We start from the raw sequence: 18,670 nt of genomic DNA, 5'->3' as shown, positions 1-18,670 counted from the left end.
CCCCCTGCTTGTACCTAATAAATGCAGATGCTCCTAGGCCGGGCGCGGTGGCTCAAGCCTGTAATCCCAACACTTTGGGAGGCCGAGGCGGGTGGATCACGAGGTCAAGAGATCGAGACCATCCTGGTCAACGTGGTGAAACCCCATCTCTACTAAAAATGCAAAAAATTAGCTGGGCATGGTGGCGCGTGCCTGTAATCCCAGCTACTCAGGAGGCTGAGGCAGGAGAATTGCCTGAACCCAGGAGGCGGAGGTTGCGGTGAGCCGAGATCGTGCCATTGCACTCCAGCCTGGGTAACAAGAGCGAAACTCTGCCTCAAAAAAAAAAAAAAAAAAATGCAGATGCTCCTGAGCATTTGGGGCCTCGCCAGTCTCCACTCACAGGTGGCGTGGCCCCCGAGTCCAGCTGCTCTTCTCCAGTTCTTCAGTGTCCTGTCTCTTTACTTCTTGGATCCTGCACCTCAGCACAGCATAAGGGACGCCCCACGACCCTGTGGGGCCAACAGCCCTACACCTGACCTCAGGTGATCCCCCCACCTCGGCCTCCCGAAGTGCTGGATAACATGCGTGAGCTACCGCACCTGGCACCTCTTCTCTGTAACTGGCCCAGCCTCAGGTATTGCTTTACAGTGATGCAAATGCACACAGAACCTACACCAGGAGCGCGGCAGACGCCGCAACTGACTGGGTCACAGGCTGCAGCCGCATTGCACCGCGCTGTGCACACTTACTGCACTGGGCTGACGCATTTTCGGGGGCGGCTGTGTGTGTACACAGTTCTTGACGTTCTGTCACGCACAGGCGGCTGTCACCGGCTCCCCCTGCTTCCAGCGCATCACAGGAAGTGAGTCCCTGAAGCTGCCGTCCATGTCGGCTGACCCATGAGGAGCCATGGGGCGCTTCACTCCCCAGGACCCTTGGACAGATCCTCAGCCTGGTTGGCTCACAGGAGTGAAGGGAGAAGGGAACAGGTGTGATCTGAGGGGAAGAACCCGCTTCCCCACCAGGGAGGTGTGAAGGTGACCGGCAGGGCTCTGGAGGGAGTGCGAGACCTGCTGATGTAACGAACGCAGAGCCAGCAGCCAGCCTGGTCTGTTCCGGCCACTGGTTCCTGCTCCTCACCTCCAGCAGGGCTCTGTTCACTGCAAATAATGAGCTGGTATTCCCTATGCTGGGGGGCGGGGGTTCGAGCCCAAACAACCCCAGAGCCCCTGGTCTTAAGTTGTGGGAGTTGGCCCAAAGCCCCCCCAGGCCCGTTGCCTATTCTCTTGGGCTGTGAATTAGAAAAGGCCTCCATAGGCTTCTTTTGTTGAGATCAGGGAATTCAGTGCCCGATCAGATACCCGCACAGGCCTGGCCTGCTCCAGCCAGTGCTGCTGGGGTTGGGGTGAGGGTGCCATCTGGACAGGCAGTGCCCTTGTCTCTAGTGGTCCCTAGAGACAAAGCTTCCCTGGCAGGAGGGCTGGTCAGAGCCCCGGAGCCACTGGAGTCCGAGGGCTGAGAGCGCTTCCTAGATCACACCTGGAGACTAGGGACTCAGAGGACCACTTAAGCTTAAGGTTCAAGAAGACTTCTCTAAGGGGCAGCATCAGGGAGAGATGGGGTGGGAGCAGGAAGGAGGGAGGGGAGGCGGCAGAAGGGAGCGGCCAGCCCGACACACAGGGGCAAGAGGGGCACACTGGGCAGGGGCGCACGGGCAGAGGTCTGAGTGGCCTGGGGCTTGAGTGTGGAAGACCGGGCGGGGGAGGGTGGTGAACAAGAGGACAGACGGGGACAGGGATGGATGGACTCAGCGGCCTTGTAGCCTCCATTGGGGGCTCGGGCGTCTTTCTCAGGGCACTGTGGGGCACAGGGGTCTGCAGGGAGGGAGGGAGGAGAGCTGTCACACACTCCCAAGACCCACCTGGGGCTGTGGGGTAGAGAAGAGCAGGACAGAAGGGAGAGGGGGTCACTGGCTGCAGTCCCCTGCACGTGACACAGCTGGCGGTGAACAGAGAAGGCCTGAGTCCCAGGCCAGGATGCAGTTGAGGAAGCTTTAGGCTGGGGCAGGGCGGGGCAGAGACGAGGGCCATCTTGGGTGTTGTCCTCAAGTCGAGAAAGGAAGTGGAGCACGCGTGCCTCTCATCAGCTGCCATCCTGCCAAGCCGGCCTCTGCGTCGCCTTGCTGGCTTGGTTGTGGGGGAAGGAGAGTTGGGGGGGTGTTCTGGTCACACGTGTGAAGGCGTCACCAGTCCTCACATCTCCAGCCACCGCAGAGGCGTGTTCCTGTAGGAGCGACCGCTCCGTGCCTTTCCAGCCTCTGGAACCTCCGGCATCTCTGGGCTATTCCCTGGGGCCTTGAGAGCCACCTTTCCGGTCCGTTCCTTTGTTGTCACGGAGTCTAAATCTGTCTCTCTCCCCGGGGCACTGTTGGCATCTGGGCAGGATACCCGCACATCCCCACCTCTGTGCACCACATTCCAGAGGGACCCTGCCCAGCCTTGCCCGCCAACACTGTCCCGGACATTGCTGGGTGGCCCCCGGGGGGCAGAAGTGCCCTTGGTTGAGAGCAACTGCCCTAACTCGAGCCAGGGAACAGAGGACCAGGCAAAACCGAGAGCTGTTTGGAATTCAGAGGGCCTGATGACAGGGCCTCGGGAAGGCGTTCAGCACCCCCCGGCCGCCTGTGGGGCGTCCTGAGAACAGGCACTAGGCCACCGAATGAACCCTTAGCTTCCCAGGTATCTGGGGCCAGAAAGGCGTGAGGGTATTTCTGCACTGAAAAGGGGCTGCTCCCATTGTTAGTGAACAACTCTCTGATTCATGTGTCGATCTCCTGTGAGTCTAGCATATAGGGAGTGGTCCTGGGGAGACCCATCGCAGGCAGTGACCACCCAGGGTCCCGGGGTCCTGGGGAGACCCATCGCAGGCAGTGACCACCCAGGGTCCCGGGGTCCTGGGGAGACCCATCGCAGGCAGTGACCACCCAGGGTCCTGGGGTCCTGGGGAGACCCATCGCAGGCAGTGAACACCCAGGGTCCCGGGGTCCTGGGGAGACCCATCGCAGGCAGCCACCAGCCAGGGTCCCATAGTCCTGAGGGCCTGGGAAGCGGTCCCTGCACTGTTCCCTGGGAGGAAGCTGGTAGCCTTCATGGGGGATGTGCATCCCCATGACTGCATCCCCAAAGTGCAGAGATCAATGAAAGACAGCACTCGAGTCAGAAATCCATGTTTACTGCAGAGAACACAGAAGCCAGCAAGCAGCAGGGAAGGCAGGCGTCGGCAGTGGGCACGTGGGGCCGCCTGGGAACCACCGAAGACAGAGGAGGACACACACAGAGCAAGTCACAGGGAACGCGGCTGAAAACAAGTGATGCTTTTCCCAAATGCACAGGGCACTTACGAAGGACAGATGGTCTGTCAGAGTAAAGCTCAACAGCTTTGGTTGGCAGGATGGTCAAACTTTCGGACAACAGAAGTAACAGTGGGAAACAGGACAACATCTGCCACCAGCGCAAGGCCAAGACCGCGGCTGTTACAGGGGGCCAGCGTCACGGTGCACGGGTGGCGGCTGCAGCACATGCGTGCCTGGGAAATGGGAGTGTTTGGACGTGCTGGGCGTCCAGCCTCACCAGGAAACAGGCACACGGGGACAGGCGCAAATGGAAAACCCTCGCTGCTCCACTCGGCTGAGCAGAGGTGATGGGGACACGGCGCTGTGCTCCCCACAAACTGGCCCCTGGGCCCCAGGGTGAGACAGGCGTGGAAGGTGCAGGCGTGTGGGTTGGGGTAGGGGCTGCCGGCTCAGAGGTGTGTCCAGGATCCCCCGTCAGGCAGGAGCCCTGCCCTGAGCCACCTACAGGGGTGACCGAGGGACAGCAGCATCAGGCCCGGTCCCGGCTGCGGAGTCACCCCCACCGCCATGCACCGTCCTGGGGATTCTGCCAAGGTGGGGGCCGTCTGCTTGGGCCGGGCTCCCTGAACACATGGCTGGGTTTTCGGAGGAAACCAGGGAGCGCCAACGCCAGGCTCTGCGGGCCAGGGGCTCCCTGCTGGCTGATGCAGAGCACACCCCACCTTCCCTAGTCCCTGGAGACAGCCTGCCCACCATTGCCTCGGCTCTGCTCCCCTGGAGACACTGCCCTCAAGGCCTGTCTTCCTCTACAGCAGGTTTTGACATCAGCTCATTCACAGGAAAGAAACATCTCAGTGCCCAAAACGGGGACCCATAGGAGAGATCACTGGACACAGAGCCCAGGTGCACCCAGGGCTCCCCAGAAACGCAGGTGAGCCCCATCAGAGCCAACAGGCCTAAGTTGCTGATCGACCTTTCTGCTTCCCGGTGTGGAAAAGGAACAGAGGCCCAGAGGAGGAGGACTCTGCTGGAGCGGCCGGCGTCGTCCCCAGACCTCCAGTGCGGGGGCTGGCCGGGAGCCCCCCTCCCTGTACTCACTGCTCTCCTGAGAAAATGGCTCAGGGATGAGGCCTGGGGGGACAGATGCTGGCATAGCTCACAAATGCTTGCACAAAGGACACACAGAGCAAAGTCACAACGTTTGGAGGTTCTCTGCATTCTCAGGCCCGAAGAGCCTGGCCGGCCAATGAGGCTGGGAGGGGGTGCCTGCTGGTCAGGGCGGCTGAGCGAGGCTGTGTAGACGGTGCTTGCTGGTCAGGGTGGCCGAGTGAGGCTGTGTAGATGGTGCCTGCTGGTCAGGGCGGCTGAGCGAGGCTGTGTAGATGGTGCCTGCTGGTCAGGGCGGCTGAGCGAGGCTGTGTAGATGGTGCCTGTCAGGACTGCCGAGCGAGGCTGGGTGGGTGGTGCCCGCTGGTCAGGGCGGCTGAGCGAGGCTGGGTGGGTGGTGTCTGCTGGTCAGGGCGGCCCAGGAAGTGCTGCCCAGGCAGACCCTGGGGCTAGGTGCATGCACCATGCTCCTGAGAAGCTTGTGGGCTGTGGGTTTAATGTTCATTGAAAACATGAACACTTGGCTCAAGGATTCTCAGTCTCCCCAGTATACTTCTGAGATGCCAGGAAGGTTCCGATTCATCAGGTTGATTCCTGAGACTCCCCTCCAGGGTGGCCTCACTGGAGTCAGGAGCCCCTGCCCCACACCCCCACTGCCCAAGTAGGATGGCTTTGCAGCAGCCTGAGGACACCGAGTGCCGAGGTCACTGCTGCCAAGTTGGCCGCTGTGGTGATCTGGACCTCTGAGGAAGTCTGGGAGCCAAGTGAAAGCCCTGCAGCGATTTCCCGCCGTTTCAGAGGGCGCCTCCCTGCACGCACTCTGCGGCAGACCGCCCTTCCCGGGCCAGGAGCCCGCTGCACAGAAGGAGCTTCCTTTTCTCTCTTCCGAGCGCTTTTCTCCTCTTTTTCTTCATCTCTGCTCCTCCTCTGAACTGAGGAGCAGGCAATTTTTGTTAGTTTTGAGGTTGCTTCTCATGTATATTTCATCTGGAATTTCCTGCTTTGGGGCTAATCTGCTCTACCAGCCTGAAAAGGACAAGAAATATCTCTGAGTACGTGAGAAGTGCAGTTATTACCTGGTTCCTCTGCTGGTAAGAACCACACTATGAAAGCAAGAGAACTGCTTGGGCGGAGTGGAAACAGGTACCCGGGGGAGACGGAGGCCAGGGTGGGGGCCTGGGATCAGTCGGGGTGTGGAGGGGGTGTTAGGCCTGCGCACCCCAGGCCTGGATGGCACCAGCTTCAGGAGGAAGTGCTTCCTCTTTCCTAAAAGTGTTTAGGATGGTGGAAGGGTGTCAGACCGGTAAGCTGAGTGTATATGACATGATCCTTGAAGCACCTACAGCAAACGCCCACTCACCCTCCATCGGTGTCAGAGCCAGACACCACCCAGGGGCCCGTGCCCGGTGCCCGCCCCTGTCCTGAGTTCTGCGTGAACCACACTTTTGCTCGTCTCTACAGTTCCACCACGTGTCCCCAAACCACACACTGTTTTGCTTGGTTTGAACGTCTCGGTGGTTAGAATCGCGCGGTGTCTTCTGTGCCTTACACTCTGCTCACTGTCGAATCTGGCATGTGTAGGTGTTGATGCGGGTCCTGGTCAGCTGCGCGGTCACTGCGCCAACAGCTTCCCTCGGTCAACACACCATGATTTACCCGCTTTGCTGCCGACAGGCACGTGGGTTCTTTCTGGCTTTTCTGATAGCGCACACTGTGAATGTTACTTTGTCTCTGGCTGTGTGCACGCCCGTTTCTCAAGGGTCAGTCAACAGGTGGTTCATGGGAGCAGGAACGCATGTCTTCACCTTTGCCAGACTGCTCTCTAGATGTGTGCTGCCGCCCAGCGCTGCGGCGGTGAGGAGGGCTCCCGCCCCGCCCATGCCACGATCAGACTTCTCCGTCTGTACCTCACTGGGGCACAAAACTGGATCTCTTTGTTGTTTTGACTTGTGCTCCGTTAGAGACCCCGCGTTTTCCCGCGCTCCCTGACTGTTAGGGACCGCACCTGTTTCCCATTCTCCCTGTAGAGACCGCACGTTTCCCGTGCTCCCTGTTAAGAGACTGTGTGTTTACGTTTCCCGTGCTCCCTGACTGTTAGAGACCGCAAATGTTTTCAGGTATTTATGAGAAGAAAACATGCATGTTTTCTTCTGTGATTTCTGCCCGTTTTTCTTTTTTCTAGAGATGGGGTCTCGCTGTGTTGCTTGGCTGTTCGTGAACTCCTACTCTGGTCATTTTTCTAGATACTTGCCTTTAAAAACCCTGGTTCCTATGAATGCTGCACACATTCTGAACACGTGTCCTTTGTGGCCGCAGTGGTCAGGGTAGGTAACCGTGGCTGGGATAACAGAGAAGCTCCGAATCTCAGCGTCTCGCTCGGGAAGGCTTCACTTCTGGCTCCCATCACAATGGGGTCTTGAGGCTCTCCCGAGGGCGACTCCAGGACATGGCTCCTTCCCTTGGTGTGTGGCTTTGCCATCTCAGAGTTCTTCTCCATCAGTCGCAGGAAGGGAAGAGAGTGGATGATCACAGGAACATTCAGGAGGCCAGGCCTGGAAGAGGCGTCCGTCACTCCTGCTCATGTTTGCAGGACTGATGCAGTGGTACAATCACAGTTCACTGAAGCTTCCACTTCCCAGGCTCAACTGATCCTCCTGCCTCAGCTTTCCAAGTATATGGGACCTAGGCGCACCCCACCACACCTAATTTTTAATTTTTATTAGAAATGAAATCTATGTTACCCAGGCTGCTCTCAAACTCCTGCGCTCAACTGATCCTCCTACCTTGGCTTCTCGACGTGCTGGGATTAAAGGCGTGAGCCACAGTGCCTGGCCTGCAAGTGCTTGGTACCTTTTTTCACATGTATGTGTACGACTGACACTGAACTGTAATTTTGACATCCAGATTATACTAGCTTCATAAGATAACACAGGGCGTGCTTCTTGTCTGGGTAAAACCGGAGTTCTCTGTTTCTTGAACTCACTAGCAAAGCACCTGGACTTGGTATTCTTTGGGAAGACCGAGAACCATCCACACAATCTCTGTAACGGCTGTGGGTTCTGTGGGTCTCCTCGAGCTGGGCTGCCACGTGACCTTCCTCCCATGGTCCGGCTGTGACAGTGGAGTTCTCACTGCATCAGCACAGGGCTTTCTCACCTTTCCAGCGTCGGATGTGGCTGAACGGTCCTCCCTTCCCATTCCTAATGGTTGATTTGCTCCTTCTCTGTGTCTTGGTCATTTTGGCACAGGATGTCAATTTGAATAGTTCTTTCAAAGAATCAACTCTTAGCTCTTCTGTTCTCTCAAGGGTGTCTGTTGTCATTAATTGTATTAATAAGTGACTTTATTAATTTCCTCCTTTCCATTGGGAGCTTGTTTGGCCTTTTTCTTTCTTTCTTTCTTTTTTTTTTTGAGACGGGGTTTTGCTCTCTTTACCCAGGCTGAAGTGCAGTGGTGTGATCTCGGCTCACCGCAACCTCCGCCTCCCGGGTTCAGGCAATTCTCCTGCCTCAGCCTCCTGAGTAGCTGGGATTACAGGCACGCGCCACCATGCCCAGCTAATTTTTGTATTTTTAGTAGAGACGGGGTTTCACCATGTTGGTCAGGCTGGTCTTGACATGATCCACCTGCCTCGTGATTACAGGTGTGAGCCACCGAGCCCGGCCTTCTTTTTCTACCTGTTACACCGGGTACTTCCCTCCTGACTCCCAGCTCCTCTCCTAACAGCAACAGAGGCACGCAGGGCTGGACCCTGCCCTCGGCTTCCGCTGCCTCAGGCGCTCTGTTAAGTCGTATGATCACTGAGCTGTAAGTGTTTTATAACTTTCATTATGTTTTTTCTTTGACCTGGGTCATTTAGGTTTTCTCTTCCTGGAGTATGAGCTTCATTTAGACAACAAAACACCAAAGCAGAGCTCGGCCTAGAAGGCCCGGCTTCAGTTCTTGGTCTTGTTGTGATGTCAGGAGTTCAACTGTCTGTGCCAAATGACAGGGGCAAAAAAGATGGCAGACTGGTTTGGATTGGTTGTGCGTTTTTTCTCATAACCATAAATGTTAAAAAAAAAAAACTTCCAGGCCGAGCATGGTGAGGGCAGTTCACTGGAGGTCAGAAGTTCAAGACCAGCCTGGGAACATGATGAAACTCCACCTCTACTAAAAATACAAAACATTAGCTGGGTGTGGTGGCGGGCAGCTGTAATTCCAGCTACTTGGGAGGCTGAGGCAAGAGAATCACTTGAACTGGGGAGGCGGAGGTTGCAGTGAGCCAAGATCATACCACTGCACTCCAGCCTGGGCAACAAGAGCAAAACTCCATCTCAAAAAAAGAAAATTTCCAAGTACATTAAAAAAAAATGTACCTTTGGCTGGACTCGGTGGCTCAGGCCGGTAATCCCAGAACTTTGGGAGGCCGAGGCAGGCAGATCACAAGGTCAGGAGTTCAAGACCAGCCTGACCAACATGGTGAAACCCTGTCTCTACTAAAATACAAAAAAATTAGCTGGCCATGGTGGCGCGTACCTATAATCCCAGCTTCTGAGGAGGCTGAGAGAGGAGAATCGCTTGAACCCGGAGGCAGAGGTTGCAGTGAACCAAGATCGTGCCACTGCACTCCAGCCTGGGTAACAAAGCGAGACTCTGTTTCAAAAAAATGTGTCTTTTATTTTTGAGACAGGGTCTTGAGGCAGGTCTCGAACTCCTGGCCTCAAGTGATCCTCCTGTCTTGGCCTCCCAAAGCACTGGGTTTATAGGTGTGAGCCACCGCATCTGGCCCGGTGTATCTTTTGTTGTAGTTTTCCATGCGATTTTTTGTTGAAGCCAGCTCCCTCATCTTACCTGGAAAGGTATCCAAGGCTGTCAGCTTGCATGGCCGCCCCCTCGTGTGTGAACAAACAGCGGATCTCATTAAGCACACTGGCACGCAGGCGAGCTAACATGGCCACACAGTTTAGCAGGCTCCAGTGCCGTGCGTACGACCTCAGTATTAAGGCTTTGGATTCCCTGAGACCCTGTGCGGTTAAGCATCGTCAGCACCACCACTTCACACCTGGGGAAACTGAGGCAAAGGTCCCAGAGCTCCAGAGTGAAGGGTCAAGTCCACAGCCCCTGACTCCAGAGCTGTGCTCTTCACCACCTACCTCCACCCTAGAAGTCAAAGATATCAGATTAAAGTGAGTTTGGGATCAGGACCCACCTGCCCGCGGCTACAGAGGTGGAGATGGCCCGCCCAGCTGTGCGCTGCTGCAGGCTTCTCTGTGGGCAGGACCTGGGGCCGGCACTTGGTGAGGTGTCATTCCGCATCTGGGGTCCATCCTGTTGGCCCTAAATATGGAAAAGGTATTTATTGTGGCATTATTTATAATGACCTAGGTTGAAAACAGCCCACATGCCCATGTTGGGAAGTAGATAAGTCACCTGTGCCTTTTCGATTCAACTGGTCATTGAGTGGGCATTCAAAGTAATGCTTCCCATTGGCAGTACAGGAAAAGCAATGACCATACTATTTTAAGTAAAATCAAACCAAATGCAGACACCACCAGGGCGTCCTGCCAGTCTCCTGGGCCATCCTGACAGCTGTGTCCACACCTGCCCCCTCCCCGGTGCATCCCAACAGACAGCAGAGGACGCCTGCCATGAGCAGCTCCCCGCCCCGCCCCCTGGTTTCTTTCCTGTGTCCGAGTTCCTGCGTTCCTGACTTCTGGCGCCTGCTCTTCCCTGCCAGCAGCTAATTCTGAGGGGTGCTAAGACACAGAGGATTGGGAACTGTGATAGTTCATTCTGTGTTACTCTAAAGGCTGTGGGGAGGGGAGCAGGTGCACCACACAGCAGGAGCGGGAGCAAGAGGCATGAGAGGTGGCACCAGGCTCTTTAATCCTGGAGCCTCCAACCTCCAGAGCGGCCCATGGCTAGAACAGGCCGCACAGCAGGAGGTGAGTGAGCACAGGCCCCCTGAGCTCCGCCTCCCGTCAGATCTGCAGGCATCGGCTTCTCACAGGAGCATGAACCCCACTGTGAACTAGGGATTGAGGCTGCATGCTCCTTATGAGAATCCAATGCCTGATGATCTGAGGTGGAACAGTTTCATCCTGAAACCACCCACTCTCCCTCTCCATGGAAAAAACTGGTCCCAGGAGCCAAAAAGGCTGGGTACCACTGCTTTAAAGAACTAGTGCTCACATGAACCTAGAGTGAGAACTCACTGCTGTGAGGAAGGCTCCAAGCCGGCCCAAATGCCTCTGGCCAGGCCCCTTTCAGCCTGGGAATCACATTTCCACATAGGATCTGGAGGGGACAGATGTCCAAACTACACCAGGAGTGAGCTCTAATGCACCCTTCTAGGACAGGGTTGGCAAGTCATGGCCCTCAGGCCAAATCCAGCCCACCTACTTTTGTAATTAAGTTTTATTGGCACACACCGCACTCGTTCACTCGTGTCATTTATAGCTGCCGCTGCCCTACACAGCAGGGTGAAGTGATAAGGCACAGGCCGTATGGATTCAGTGCCAGGAATGTTTACTGTCTGACCTTTCATCGGAAAAGTTTGCCAACGTGTGTTCTAGATTCCCCAGTGACTGACATTTAGCAGTCTCCTCTCACTTTCGGGGTACACACGCACACACTGCTGGAGTGAACTGCAGACGTCAGGCTCCACGGCCGAGCGCCTCAGGGTGCATCCACAGGAGGAGGACGTCCGTGAGGACTGCCCATCCCTGCTGAGCTGGTGCCGAGTGTGCCTGGTCTACACTCAGCTCTGCCAGACGCCCAGCGGTCCTTCACAGCAACTCTTCCGATCCAGGATCACACATCGCATGTGCTTTGATGCCTGCTTGTGAACAGTTTCAGCTCCTGAGATGACTATTTCTGAGAACAGGAGTCTTCCTCTCCTGGTGACAGCTGGCTGAGGCCGTCTGGCCTTAGGACACACTGGAAACAGCTGCATAAGGACATCCGGAGCAGGGGGCCCACCAGGACGTTCTGCCCTGTGGGGGGCAACGCTGGTCGTGGTCCTTGGTGGCATCCAGGGATGGTCTATCCAGGTGAGGCTGAGGCTGCCCCCACTCCGGCTTTCTCACCCCCATGCTGACAGCAGTGGGCTGACCACAGCCCCAGGGAGCCCCACGGGAAGACTGCCTCCTCAGCACACGCCCAGCAGTGTGGGACGTGGCCGCCACAGAGGCCGGTACCTGACACCACGGGATGTGGATGCCACCTAGTCCCCACTGGGACCATGGGCCACTGAGAAGCCACAGAGGTCATGCTTTTGGCAGTGACTGCAGCAACAGGACCTTCAGGAGGCCACAGGTGCCATGGCTCCCCTCTGGTGGTTCACCTGCCCAGCTGTGCCCAGGGTCACCCCTCCAGTGCGGTCCTGAGAACAGAACACCCCCTAGGCAACACGACTGATGAGGGCCAACACAGCCTCCACCCAAACAAGGAAAGGCCGTGCAGTGAGCGCAGCCACACCTGAGGCTGGGGTGTGGCGGGGGCGGGGCCTTCCAGGTGGACCGGGCTGCCTGGGTCCACAGCCGGCCCAGGACCGAGAGTTGCCTGACCTCAGACGGCCCGGCAGCCATCTGAGAGATGCTGCCCTGCAATATGGGAGGTGCAAGCAGGTGACACGTGGGCTCTGGGAGCTGCTGTAGAGAAAGTGAACCAGGCCAGAGGCGAAGCCAGTGTGGGTGACAGTGCTGCTCTGGGATTTAGGGGTTTTATTTTCCAGTTCTAGGCTATTTCTATTTCTCTGGGGAAAGGGAGGTGAGAGACACATCTGTGACTGCAGCCCCCGGGCAGTGGGCACGAGAGAGGCCGGGTAGCCTCCCCACGATACTGCAAGTGGCAGCACTCAGGGCCGCCTGCCACGGAACAGGCTCCTCAGAGTGGGCCAGCAGCAGGAGTGGCTGCGAGAAGAGACATGCTCTGCTGTGGAATGTGCTTCCAACACCTCTGAGAGCAGGGATTGAAGCCTCCCCCTAGTGGGAGGGGAGGCCTGCCAAGGGGCCCCTTTCCGAGTGACCCCACAGTGGCTGAGCTGGCACGGGGCCTACACAGGCGGGCAGGAACATTACGGCTCTCAGAAAGACTGCAGCAGCAAAAATGTGTTAACCCAGTGAACGTTTCTACCCAGACCCGACTGTTCTCCATCACCTGGGTAGCGTCCCCTACTCAGTTTCTGACACTGCTCAGTGGACAAGGCCAAGGCCATCTCCAGCTCGAATCGGGACTCTCCTTCCAGGACAGAATCCCCAGACTAGGGCCGTGATTAGGGTTTCACGTCTCAACAGCTGAAAGCACAGGTGCCAGCGTTTCCCAGTCAACAGTCTATCGCCTCCCGGCTGACAAAGTCATTTGCTACTCTCTTCTGAACCACAGTCCCTGGGGAGCACAGAGCCCCTCCCACTACGCTCCTGGATGGACCCCAAGGATGGCACAGACCTGTGGACTTGCCCATGGGGGGACAGGACTGGGTACAAGCACGCAGAAGTGGAACTAACCTGAATGACGGGCTGGTCCGTGGGGCTGGGAAACACTGCCGACATGAGAAGGCCGAGCGGCAGATGCAGGCTGGACTGAGCTGCCGAGGGCATCTGGTGGCCCCACCAGGTGGCTGGGGCAGGAAGCTCAGCAGGTGGCGGTGTCCAAGGTCCTGAGGAGCCTTTGTCCCAGGAAGTCCATCCAGGTAAGTCAGGAAGCCTGTCTGGGATGAAGGCTGGCCCAAGAGGGCACGTTGTGTGGCCCAGTTCCAGGGACGGGGGTCTGAGCTCAGGGACTCGTGCTCCAGTCAGAGGAGAGAAGCCAGAGAACCAAGCACGGTTTGGGCACAAAGTCTAGGCAGGGATGAGAGGCTCCAGGCTCTGAAGCTGGCCAGGCAGGGAGGAGCGGCCCCGGGCACTGAAGCTGGCCAGGCAGGGAGGAGTGGCCCCGGGCACTGAAGCTGACCAGGCAGGGAGGAGCGGCCCCGGGCACTGAAGCTGACTGGGTAGGGAGGAGCGGCGCCGGGCACTGAAGCTGACCAGGCAGGGAGGAGCGGCCCCGGGCTCTGAAGCTGACTGGGTAGGGAGGAGCGGCGCCGGGCACTGAAGCTGACCAGGCAGGGAGGAGCGGCCCCAGGCTCTGAAGCTGACCAGGCAGGGAGGAGCGGCCCCGGGCTCTGAAGCTGACTGGGTAGGGAGGAGCGGCACCGGGCACTGAAGGTGACCAGGCAAGGTGGAGCGGCCCCGGGCTCTGAAGCTTGACTGGGTAGGGAGGAGCGGCCCCGGGCTCTGAAGCTGACCAGGCAGGGAGGAGCTGCCCGGGCTCTGAAGCTGACCAGGCAGGGAGAAGTGGTCCTGGGGCTTGCTGCAGAGCTTGGGGCCCCAGCAGGTGGGGAGACCACAGACCAGGGCCTTCAGGGGCAGATGAAAGGCTTGAGCAGAGTGGATGTTACAGGCAGGCAGCAATGGGAAATGGTGGGCGCCCAGCAAACCAAGGAGCCTCTCCTGCTGGGCGCTGTGAGGTGACCCAAGCTCGTCCCGTGGATGGCAGTGAAGACACCTGGTCTCTGGTGCTAAGCCCTGGGAGCCATCGAGGAACTTGGACAATGGTCTGTGGTTGCAAGGAGCCTCTGGTGGCTTCCACATGACTGCAGCATCTTGATCTAGAGATTCTCTGCAGTGGGAAGGTCTCTCACTCAGGCATTCTCACCTCTGACCAGGCTGATTTTCCGGGGGTCCCCCAGGGCACAGAACACAGCGCACGTGGCCCAGAACCTCCACCAGACGCCCAACACCAGGGAGCCACAGAGCAGGCGTCTGAGTCTGCAGACGGCTGCCCCAGCTCAGGGATTCTTCCGAGGGTGGCGTTTCCGATGGCGGATGAGACAGGAGCTGTAGGCAAAGGCTTTCCCACAGTCCATGCACTCATATGGCTTCTCCCCGGTGTGCGTCTTCTGATGTTTCAGGAGATTGGAGCCGCAGTTAAAGGCTTTCCCGCACTCCCCGCATCTGAAGGGCTTCTCCCCCGTATGAGTCCTCCGGTGTTTGGTGACGTCAGAGCTGTGTCGGAAGGCCTTCCCGCACTGCGCACAGGTGAAGGGCTTCTCTCCGGTGTGGACCCTCTGATGGCGAATGTGGTCTGTCTTGTGCTTAAAGATCCGCCCGCATTCACCGCACTCATAGGGTTTCTTCCTCTGAAAAGGAATGAAGACGGGAACCCCCTCAAAGTCATCTTTAAATGAAGCGTCGAAGGCATCAAAGATGTGCTCTTCATCTTCAGGACTCAGGCGGGGCTCTGCTCGGGCCTTCCTGGGCACAGTGGATCTCTCAGGTGGCTTCCTATCCCTGGACACTTTCTCCTCTCTGAGGACGTTCTTCTGCCCGTCTGCTTCCTCCCTCAGGGTCAGCGTCCTCTTTCTTCTGCCTGCAGGCTTCTCCATCGTTCTCTGTTCCTTGGAAGCGTTGAGGGCTAGGGGGCTGCTGGCTTCTCTCTGCCGGCGCCACTTCCTCAAGAATGGTTTGCTTCCCAAGCACCTCTAAATGCTTGCAGCGTGGGGCCTCCGCTCTGCAGGAGGCCAAGGGCCACCATCCTCTTGCTGCTGGGCAGAAGCAAGAACACTGCCATCAGATGAAAAGGTCACCTTTCAGGGGCCGTGGGGTTCTGGTGCAGCTCCTCCCTTCCCATGTATTCCCCAATGAGTGACTCAAAACAGAACAGCTGACTTCCCCAGAGCCCCACCTGATTCACTCTCCCAGCCTTTCCTTGTTTTGTTGAAGGGATCAGTGGCTCACCAAGGAATCCTTGCTCCTCTGCCAGGGTTCAGGGTCTGCATGCTGTGAGGATCTGACGCCCCCACTGACTGCCCCATGGTGTCCCTCCTCCACCCGAGTCCCCCTGGTTCCTGCCCTGGTCTCCTTCTCTACCAAACCGGGCTTGGGATCAGTCACCGTGCTTTGGAGCTACGGCTGCAGGGGCCACATGCTCCCAGTGGAAGCTGGGTTCCGAACTCATGAAACCAGGGCTGTCCCCGCCCCTGCCACGGCCCACAGCAGCTGGCAGACCCCCTCGTATCGCATCCTGGCTCAGACTCCTGGTGGTGTCCCTCACACCACGGGCCCCACATGCCCTGCCTGGGGCCACACCCATCCCTTGGGAACCCCCTTGCCACCCCAGCCTTCTTTAGTTTCGCCAAACACACCTAATTCCTCCTGCCTCACCTGGCTGGCCCCTCAACTTTCTGCTCTGATGCCCCCTTCTTAAGGAACCCCCCGCCGCCAGCTTCCCTGCCCTACTTTTCCTCCCAGCACATGAGAGGGGCTAAACTCCTCTGGGTGGTTTGCTCTCTGTTCCAAAGGCCTGCCACGGCTCCTGGCACACCAAGGTTTCTTGTCAAATATTGGTTGAATAACTGAGAAACCACACCAGCAGCTGTCACTTACAGCATGTCCCCTGCTCTAAGCTCTTCACAAATCTCCGTATCATTAATCTCATCTTCGACATCCCTTCCCCAGGTCACACTCGAGGCAGCGCTGGGATGCCCAGGCCTGTTCTCACTCGGATGCAGGCTGCAGCCCCGGGGACTGTTGGCTGGGACTTGGCTTGCATTGTTTGAAGGTTACCCCATGGAAATGTCTCTCGTTAGCGCTCGGGGGAAGAGAGAGATTCCTGTCCGCGATGCCATCTAATTGCAGCCCAATCTTGCCATGAGCCCAACGAGAATCAATCAACCCCAGAGGCCGGAGGCGACAGGAAAGGTGCGACGTGGAAGCCTCAGTCGGAGGCCCTCCCTCCACTGTGGAGCCCTGCTCCGTGCTGTTTCTGGGCTCCCTTGACCTGCCCTTGCCACTCAGTGGCAACAGAATCCCAGTGGAAAGCCTTGAAAACCGCCAGGCTGGAAGCTGCTGGTGAAAGAAATCTCTGAGACTGTGGAAAACTGCTTCCTCTGCAGCTCCAGGGAGAGCAGACGGCGTTTCAACTTCAAACCGCTCCTGCTGAGCATGCCGGGAGCCCCTGGGACTGACACTTCCTCTCATCCACCAGGAAGCCTATCATTCTCACCATCGCCCTACCCCACGGCGGCATTCATTTTTTTTCTTGAGACAGGTTCTTTCTGTTGCCTTGGCTAGAGTGCAGAAGCATGACTGCAACTCACTGAAGGTTCAAGATCCTGGGTTTAAGCGATCCTCCCCTCAGCTTCCCGAGTAGCTGGGACCGTAGGTGTGAGCCACCACGCTCAGTCGTATTCTAAGTAATACTATTGTGTACCATTTGTATTAGCTCTTGGTGAACCAGGCTGGAGTTTGCGGCCAGTGTTGAGCCTAAGCGGAAAATGGAGCTGAAACACATGTTGCAAATGACACATTTCAACACATAAATACCTTGAATTCTCTTTGTTAAGTCGAGACAAGGTTTGTGGTCTTTCCTCCTCTCCCTCATGAGTGCAGGTAACATACAAACAGGTTTCCTATCTTAACAAGGAGAGAGTCTGGTCCTTTTTACAGGAAAATGTTTAGATGAATGTGACTCAGTTTCAGGCCAATATCACTTTCTAGGGCTCTATCTAGAGGTGGTGTGTGGGAGGAGGCAGATCAGGTGGGCGCCAGAACCGAAGCTGAAGGCCATGTGTATTGAGGGAGGATGCAACAGCTCTGCTGGGGTGGGCAGGGGAAGCCCTGGTGCCCAAGCTGGCTGGAGTTTGAGGTTGGGGTCCAGCTGTGGTAGGAAAGAAAAGTGAGAACCAAGAACCAACACAAAGACCAGTCGACCAGCTCAGTTTGCATCATGGGCAGGGGTGAGGTGAAGCGCAGCTCTCCAGGGTACGGCGGAGACTCATCTGGCTCTCTGCAGAATCCACTCCATGGAGGGGCGGTTTGTGAATGCACTGAGCCTGACACGTGCTGCCCAAGGCCTGGGTGGGAGTCCTCTGTGCCACAGCACCGTTCCCTCTTCTGGACACTTGTAACTGGATGTGGCTGGGCACTGACACGGCAGCCTCCTTACGCAGCAGGCGCTCCTGAAGGCGAGGATGTCTTTTTAATCTCCAAATCCTGGTCACATGCTGTGCTCAAGGAACATTCTCCATTATGGTCTTGTCGACCCAACTCAGGCTGGTAGGCGCTAAATGGCAGACTGCAATGACTCACCTCTCTACACGCTGCCCATCCTGATAAATACTTTTAAAGTCGGATTGTCTTGGCCTCACCTCACAGGCCTGTAGACAGGAGTGATTAGCTAGTCCCAGACAATGCAACCCACGCTTGTCAGAGCCCCAGAGGGTAGGGTTCTGGTTCTGTCGTGCAACTCCAGCATAGCTCCGTCGCCTCTCTGGACCGACGACCCTTCACTAGTAATACGAAGCTCTGGGTATCTATGGGCGGTAGGGGCTGCCTGGGAAACCTGACTCACCCTGGCGCCTCCCTCCGCTGCCTTCAGGGATCTGGGTCTCATGGAGAGACGGGAACATTCGTGGGCTTGAGATTCAAGGGCAAACTGCACTGAAACAGCCTGATGGGTCCACGGCCTACCAGGCGCCAGCCAGCTGTGCCAAGGCCTGGGATGCCAGGTCTCTGAGCCAGGCGGAGGGGCCCGCCGGGGTCTCCTGCGTGCTGCTACTTAAGAGACCCCCTGTCCAACGGCAGGGCCCCGCGGCCCGCGTGCGGAGCCAGTTCGGCCTCGGTGCCGGGGCCGGGGCCTGGGAGGTGCTCAGAGCCGGGTCTCGCTCCCTCCCTGGAGGGCCGGGCGCGGGGAGACCGCGGGGCCCATCCGGACGCCGCGCGACCTGGGACGGAGGCGGCGGGCGGGGCCCAGTGAGTACCTGGCTGGAGACGGGGGGCGACGAGGACCTGCCGCTGCAGAGCGCGGACGCGCCCGGGCCCTGCCAGGACCCCGGAGGGCGGGACGGCGGGGGCAGGGCACGAGAAAGCGGTGCCTTCTTCGCGGGGCACCGCACCGCTCCGCGGCCGCGCCCCGGTTGGCCCTCAGCACTCGCAGGAAGAGCGCACCTGCTGACCCGCCCCTTCCGGTGGCCGCGCTAGGACCCGGGGTCGGACTCGGTGGTAACGGGCGGCGGAGGGCTCGGCCCGAGCTGGCTCCACCCACAGACGACTCCGCCCCCGAAGGCCACGCCCCGATCAGACACCGCACTCTCAGGTTCCGCCCCTAACCACCGCCGCAGGTTCCTCCCCGAGCTGACCCCGCCCCCTCACAGTCCTCTATGACAGGCGTCCTGCCGAAGGCCCCGCCCCAAGCAGGCTCCGCCCC

The 18,670-nt window shown here is 57.9% G+C and overlaps 1 protein-coding gene across 5 annotated transcripts; it reads right to left on the bottom strand.

Annotated features, from left to right (window-relative positions):
- Positions 1-3,192: 3,192 nt before the first annotated feature.
- ZFP41 (ZFP41 zinc finger protein) lies at positions 3,193-18,428 on the bottom strand. Of its 5 annotated transcripts, none has more exons than XM_010329906.3 (4): positions 18,225-18,428; positions 12,931-15,008; positions 9,633-9,760; positions 3,193-5,467 (listed from the first exon to the last, which is right to left on the bottom strand). In XM_010329906.3, exon 2 carries the CDS (start codon positions 14,847-14,849, stop codon positions 14,253-14,255), a length of 597 nt encoding a protein of 198 aa, XP_010328208.1. In that variant the 5' UTR covers positions 14,850-15,008; positions 18,225-18,428; the 3' UTR covers positions 3,193-5,467; positions 9,633-9,760; positions 12,931-14,252. The 5 variants fall into 5 exon arrangements, with proteins under 5 accessions (XP_010328208.1, XP_010328211.1, XP_003942118.1 ...); XM_010329909.3 differs by having other exon boundaries at positions 12,931-15,005; XM_003942069.4 differs by lacking the exon at positions 18,225-18,428 and adding an exon at positions 15,850-18,215.
- Positions 18,429-18,670: the final 242 nt, after the last annotated feature.

Source organism: Saimiri boliviensis, chromosome 15 (assembly GCF_048565385.1).
Source record: "Saimiri boliviensis isolate mSaiBol1 chromosome 15, mSaiBol1.pri, whole genome shotgun sequence".
Classification (NCBI taxonomy): Eukaryota; Metazoa; Chordata; class Mammalia; order Primates; family Cebidae; genus Saimiri; species Saimiri boliviensis.
The sequence above is the reverse complement of the archived record's forward strand: the minus strand, read 5'-3'. Positions and strand labels throughout refer to the sequence as shown.